A 6,818-nucleotide genomic window follows, 5' to 3' on the forward strand; every position below is an offset into this window, starting at 1 on the left:
GGCAAGAGAGAAAGAAAAAAGGAGAGAAAATGAGGAGGATGGAGTCACGGGGTCCGAGAAGGGTTTTGGGTGGACCCGAGGTGTTGGATTCGTACGTTTCGCGTGTCCGGACTCCTGTAAACCTTCCCCATTTTTGTCTTCGGTTTGCGGAAGAAATCGCGTTCAGACCGCCCCGTGGACCGATACAGACCCGTGTTGAATGTCTCCCGCGGTCCGGATGGATGTGGGCGGTTTGCGGGTCCACCTTAAAGATGCCCTAAGACATTTTTGAACGGTGTAATAATAATTATGTGCATAAGTCAGCGTGTGTTTGGCTACAATGGGAAAAGGGTATGGGAATTTACATGCGGGATTGACAAACTAACGGAAGGGGAATAGGAGTTTAACTCTAATCCTTCCCCATCTCAATTACCATCCCTTCCCCAGGTAATAGATATGTGGCACTTCTACACGTGAATTCCCCTTTCACTTCCCTGTTGAATTCCCATTCCACCTAAACGAACAAAGGAATAAAACTCTCTATGCCTCAAACTCCCGTTCCCTCTCTCCAATTCCACCGAACCCCCATTCCCTCTCTCCAATTCCACCAAACCAAACAGACTGTAGGGAGTTGAGGAGGGAAGGGGAAACGGAATTAAGGAGGTCAATTTCCACGGATCTTTTACCTACCACCCCCGTTAATTCAGGTGGGATGTTATTTCCTCCCAAATCCCCTCCATCAATTCCCACCACACATCAAACATAGGATTCAACCTGCCACTAAATTCTCATTCCCTGCCACTAAATCCCCCCAACCAAACAAGCTAGGTGCCAGGGTTCAACCTCCGTTTCGAAAAAAAACACCCATGATACTATTGCCTGTGATCATTGAGTTATTCGAATTAAAGAGGGAGGACCACCAGACATGACAAACTTGAAGCTAATACATCAACTAATGCATCCTCGGGATTGGCAAGACATAGAGATACTCCCTCCGGTCCTTTTTACTCTGCATATTGGTTTTGCCGAAAGTCAAACTTTGCTAAGTTTGATCAAATTTTTATTAAAAATTATTAGCATCTATAATATTTAATAGATATAATATGAAAATATATTCCAAGATGAATCTAATGATATTGGTGTTGTTATGTGAATGTCTATAATTTTTTATATAAACTTGGTCAAAGTTGGATGAGATTGACTTCAGACAAACCTAATATGCAGAGTAAAAAGGACCGGAGGGAGTACCTTGGGCTTGAAGCTAATGCGTCAGCTGCGAAGAACAAGATCAGACTAGAATTACCCAAGACCCTACAAATAGCCCTTGCTTTATTGCGAATTTCAAATGTATCCACTGGCAGCACAAGCACAGAAGTAAAATCGTTCACATGTTCTACTACTTTCAGTGCGCCATGTTCTTTTGGAGGACGCAAACACCTTACATACGACTCTAAACCCACTGAAAAAGCCAAGAAACACATCCACAGAGGTTGGCTGATCCATTACTTGACAGTTGTGAGTTGTGACCTACATGCATCTTCCCCTGAGCAGCAATGCATATTCATGGCCTGATCTCTAGGCCTCTTCTTCAAGCAGCATCCGATCAAAGTGCCACACCCCTGCATGCATACAAACCATGCAAGTAAAACATCCGATGCCGCAGCAATATCAGTTGCTTCTCGCAAGTACAAACTAACCGTGCCCTTTGCCGATTCTCCTAAGCTGCGTCACGTACTCCGAGATCTTCTTCACGGCATCAACCTTTCACAAGAATTTAGCAGGAGTTATTCGGTCAGCAAAGCACAAAATGAAGCAAAGCGTCTCAAGAATCAAGACTACGGTGCGTGTGTGGCAGATCTCTGACTCTCTGTATTGAGGCAGTTTTATTTTTACCTGCTCCTGAAGAAATTGACTCTCAACAAAGTCACTCAGCTGAGGATCGTTGCACCTTGTTGCCACCTGTTAAATTTTGGATGAACATTTTAACTATGGTGTGGCGCAGTATTGCGCGTACTGGTTCTGATAAATCAATCAGGAATTCATTTGGTCGCAGTTGCACACACATCCCTTTTACAATAACCTCCTTGCAAGCATGAAGGAGCAACTTACAGAGTGCAGGTTGTGCAGCTTCTCATTCACGAGCTTTTCAAGAGCTAGAGCCAACTCCATTGCTGAAACACATGAGAGGTTCAAGTTAGAATACAGGAGGATTTCACAAGCTAGTCCCACAAAATGAAAGCAGAAAATGAGGCAAATATCTGGATTTTAACAGCTTGCTATTTTCTTTCCGATTGTTTCGTGCCCTTGTCTATTCATATTGTTTTCTAAATTAAAGCTTTTCAAACACAACACAGTTCCGTTTCAAAAAAAAAACACAACACAGTTTTCGATGAGCATAGATAGGGGTAGTGGGCGACTTGGGCGGCGCCGCCACCTCCTGCCGCTCGCCCTCCCCCTCCTCCCCTTCCCCGCCGCCGCCAGCCAGAGCCGCCGGGGCAAAGCCCCCCACGGTGGCTGGCGGCGGGGGCCTTCTCCCCTCCTCGCGTCCATGGCCTGCGGGGGCGGCCAGGCCGGGCGGAGGCGCCGGGGCGCGCGGATATTGGCGGCGCGGCGGCGACGATCTTGACGGAGGCGGGCCCGATGGCGCGGCTACAAATGGGTCGACGTCTTGCTGTGTGGCGGCTGCGTGCGGGTCTCCTCGTGGCGGCGGCCTTCGCCGGCGGCGGGGCGGCACGTGCGCGGCATCCGGCGAGGGGTGGGCACGCGGCCACGGTGGCTTCCCGTGCGACCGGAGGTACGCGGAGAAGAGGCTGCGGCGTGTGCCCTCGGGGAGGATGGATATCCTCGCCCAGATCCATCGGCGGCATGGCGGTGGAGGTCGCGGTGGCCGGTCGGCGGCGGCAAAACAAGGCCGGCGGCAGCGGCGATGTTCTGTCCGGATCCCGGGGCGGCGGCCCTGGATGGTGGTGGCGGGTGAAGCTCGGGCTTCCCGCGGCGGCATGGCGTGGTGCAGTCCCTGTCCAAGGCGGATCTGTGACCGCGATCTGTTTGCAGACTGGTTCGGATCTGAGACGGTGACGAGCGCGCGGGATCCATCTCGGTGGCTCTCGCGGTTTGGCGAGGTGGGGGTGGGAGCCCTCCTCCCAGGCTCCACTGGAGGCACACTCTGGCAGTGGCAGGTGCGCCAGAACTCCTACGGTGGCACTGCTGTTGCGGTTGGTCGCCGGATCTAGGTGGCTAGATCTGGGGCTTTGAAGGCGGTCGAGACGGTGCACAGGTTGTCGGGTGGATTCCTTGGGACGGATCCGGGTGAAAACCTGGTTTTCGGTCGTTGGCCGGAGCCGGTGATGACGATGCCCTTATCATCGTTCCCTTCATGAAGGCATCATCGAGGTACAAATCCCAAACCCACCCAATACCTCCGGGGAAAACCCTAGATCAATTGATCGGATGACGGCGGCATTCATGTGTCGTTACCCCCCTTGGGGGCGGCATTCTTGGAGATGCACTCGGGCTCGAGGGACCAGCGGATGGCTTCTTCGGTGGAGCGGTGTTTCGTTCTACATATTCATGGCGGCGGCTCTTGGCGGCATGGAGCAGCGGAGGCTTGGCGTCAGATGTGTGGTGATGGACACGCGCAGGAGGTCGACACTATCTGGCGTCGGGCGTCGGCGGCAGCTAGACCGGGCAAGGTTGATGCAGCAGTACAGCTCTGAAGATGGATTGGTGGCAAGTGGTTGCGGCGGCTTCATACCCGGCAGGCGTCCTGGTTGAGGAACACGCCGGACTGGTGGGTGCCATACCCGGCAGGCGTCCTGGTTGGGACCTCAGGTCTTAGATGTTAGGTCTGGCTGCGATGTCTGTTTGGTATTAGGCCCAGGCTATCAGCGCCCCTTCATCAATTGGATAGGTGTAGCGACAGTTGTTGCTTAGACGGTGGCTTTAGTCTTATTGTTGTATGACACTGTAAGGTCTTGTGAGAATAATTAATAAAGTGGCCGTATGCATCGTCCAAATGCAGAGGCCGGGGGTCCTCCTCCTTTTCTAAAAAAAAACAAATAGGGGTAGTGACAGTTTTTCATGATCAGACATGATCAAATTCAAAAGGTCACTGGAGACCAGCTGCATAACTGATCAAGAGCTAAAAATTGACATCTGTTTGACTGAGGTTATGTTCAGTTGATAATCAGCTATAGCTTTGCATATACCTACAACTTACCATGTAATCTAGCAAACTACTCCCTCCGTTCCATAATTATTGTCGTGGTAATTTGAACTAAAAGCACGACAATGATTATGGAACGGAGGGAGTAGTGTTACTTTCCCCGGGTAATTAATCTGGCACAACTGACAGCCCCTTTCTAAGAACTGAATATGCATAAACACCCACAACCATAAATAAACTTACCGTACAGAGCATCGCCTTTCTCAGAGTGGTCGAACTCTGTCAATGGGGTGACGATAGACTGGAGCCTCACCCGCCCTCCACGTCTGTTCTGATGGACACACACAAGAATACACCGAGCATCATCCATCAGTTTCTAGCTACCACGCACAGGACAATGGTATTAATAATTTAAAGGTCAAGGAAATCATTGATACCTGGTACTCCATAAGCATCTCCGCGTGTTCCCTCTCCTCGTCGCTCGATTCCTTAAAGAACCTGGAGAAAAGAAACAGTCGTATATCAGAATTCAGAACCAAGCTTGATCAGAATATTGTACTGGTAGCTTTGGTAATGGAAGACAGCTACAGCACTGTGCTTACTTGGCAAAGCCCTTAAGGGCAACATTGTCCCGGTCGAAGTAGGCGTAGAGGGAGTGGTACGCGTACGAGGCATTGTACTCCACACTGCAATGCCGACATACAGTATTAGTTTTCCTCTAATCAGGACCAGACGCAGGCACTATCTAGCGAGCTAAGAATGGTCAAGTAACTCAAACCAAAACCATCAGTCCTTTGTACAAATTTACAGTAAAATCTGCAGGTAGTACAAATTGCACGCAGTCGATTTATATCAGGATGATGAGGCGCATAGCGGTGGTGTAGGTTTACTCACTTGATCTGCTCGTTGATGGCGGCCTCGCATTCGTCGACGAACTTTTGCCTGGCGAGCGACTGGCCCTCGGCCTGCGGCACGAGCGAAAGCTCCCCCTTGAGCTCCTCGAACGGCTGGAACATCACACCGCTGAGGAGCACCTCCTCCTTGTTCCCCTTCCCCGCAGCCCTGCACGCCGTCGCCGTCGACGACCCTTTCGCCAACGGCGGCAGCCTCGCAGAACCGTGGGCCGGTCCTGGCGCAGAGAGCTGGCTAGCCGCGGCGACGGCGGCCGGAGACGACGCAATCCTAAGAAACATCTCGAAGAGAAGAAGATGGGGGCGAGTGTGGGGAACTGGAAGTGGGCGTGGAAGACCGAAGTGGAGGAGGAGATGGGGATAGCTCGATAGGTATAGCACTAGCTCGTAGGATATGTGGGTGGATTACACGTGGATACGTGCATCCGAATCATCTCACTTTCTATTTATGGCTGAATTCGTATTTGGTATATATAGTTTTGGGCCGGTCTAGCGGGCGGCCGGCTGCTTGCTACCCTTCGCGAGCGGCCGGCCAAAAAGGGGAAGTTTTGTTCCCAATAATCTATAAATAGTAATAATCTCTTCCCTCTAATTTATATGCTCCCTCCGTTCGGAAATACTTGTCGAAGAAATACCTAAAAATAAATGTATCTAGAACTAAAATACATCTAGATACATTAATTCTTCCAACGAGTATTTTCAAACGGAGGGAGTACTAAAAAACTAGTTTATATATTAGAAAAATATCATGTAAACAAACAAAAAACATCCATGTGAACATGTGTGAATGCATTTAATTTAAGTTTTTAAATTTTTAAAAAGTCATAATTTTTAAACCGCGTGTCGAAATTAAGATCCGTTTTCACCGTTGGAACCCTCGCGACATGCTTTTCGAAACTAGATACCGCATGGATATGTTTCAATGAATTTTTTTTTGTGCAACTTAGTCTTCATTACCGTTGCATGACAGTGCAATTAAGATCCCGTTGAATGACATCCGGTTAGGTAAAACTAGCTAACAGTTGCAGTTTGAGATTGCAACAGTGCAATTAAGAGGAAAAATTTGTGTGCAATTAAGATCCCGTTGGGTGAACTGTAAAACAAGAGCAATCTCAAACTGCAACAGTGCAATTAAGAGAAAATTTTTGTGTGCAATTAAGATCTCGTTGGGTAAAACTAGCTAACAGGAACATAATTAACTTAGCCATCAGTGTGCAACTAGCTAATTGTCGATGTGCAACCTTTTTCTATAACCGTGGACATGCAGTTTTCACTAATGGCACCACCTCATACTACTCTAACACTAAAATGTACAATTTCATGGCACATTTTAGTCTACATCTCATGGCACAGAATATCTGATCCATCTTCCAATGCAGAGTTAATTACACGATAGTACCACAATTGGGGCGGTGGTGGCGAATTGGTACCACTTTTGAAAAAAAATTACATGTCAATACCACGTTTGGGTCGAACCGTTGCAAATCGGGCTAAACTTCGTATTTGTATGTATTGACGCTGGAACTGACCGCCCGGGCCCGCGCGTCAGATGCCACGCTGGCGAATCGGCACGCGCCCGCTCGCTTGATAGGTGTGGTCCGGCTCGAACCGGACCGGCCCGTGCTCCACTCCGTTCCTCCTCGCTCCTGCCTCCCTCCTCGCTCCTCTCTCGTCGCCCTCGTCACCGCCGGCAGCTTTGCCGGAGCGGACCACCGCCGCCCGCCATGGTTTTCAAAGACGAAAGCAGTGAGGACACGTCCAAC

The 6,818-nt window shown here is 49.6% G+C and overlaps 1 protein-coding gene across 1 annotated transcript; it reads right to left on the bottom strand.

The window, feature by feature from the left end:
• Positions 1 to 1,273: 1,273 nt before the first annotated feature.
• Positions 1,274 to 5,444, bottom strand: LOC119295665 (ferritin-1, chloroplastic-like). The gene is made up of 8 exons (XM_037574104.1): positions 5,039 to 5,444; positions 4,747 to 4,830; positions 4,582 to 4,642; positions 4,388 to 4,475; positions 2,089 to 2,150; positions 1,873 to 1,938; positions 1,677 to 1,740; positions 1,274 to 1,598 (listed from the first exon to the last, which is right to left on the bottom strand). The coding sequence occupies exons 1-8, from the start codon at positions 5,335 to 5,337 to the stop codon at positions 1,555 to 1,557; spliced, it is 768 nt and encodes a 255-aa protein (XP_037430001.1). The 5' UTR covers positions 5,338 to 5,444; the 3' UTR covers positions 1,274 to 1,554.
• Positions 5,445 to 6,818: the final 1,374 nt, after the last annotated feature.

The sequence above is a fragment of the Triticum dicoccoides genome, chromosome 4B (assembly GCF_002162155.2).
Source record: "Triticum dicoccoides isolate Atlit2015 ecotype Zavitan chromosome 4B, WEW_v2.0, whole genome shotgun sequence".
Taxonomy (NCBI): Eukaryota; Viridiplantae; Streptophyta; class Magnoliopsida; order Poales; family Poaceae; genus Triticum; species Triticum dicoccoides.

Coding starts and splice junctions, on each gene's coding strand:
- LOC119295665 (XM_037574104.1), bottom strand. CDS start 5,337: ATGTTTCTTAGGATTGCGTCGTCTCCGGCCGCCGTCGCCGCGGCTAGC. Junction 4,643..4,746: donor GCCCTTAAGGGCTTTGCCAA/GTAAGCACAGTG, acceptor TCTTTTCTCCAG/GTTCTTTAAGGAATCGAGCG. Junction 1,741..1,872: donor GTCAATTTCTTCAGGAGCAG/GTAAAAATAAAA, acceptor TTCTTGTGAAAG/GTTGATGCCGTGAAGAAGAT.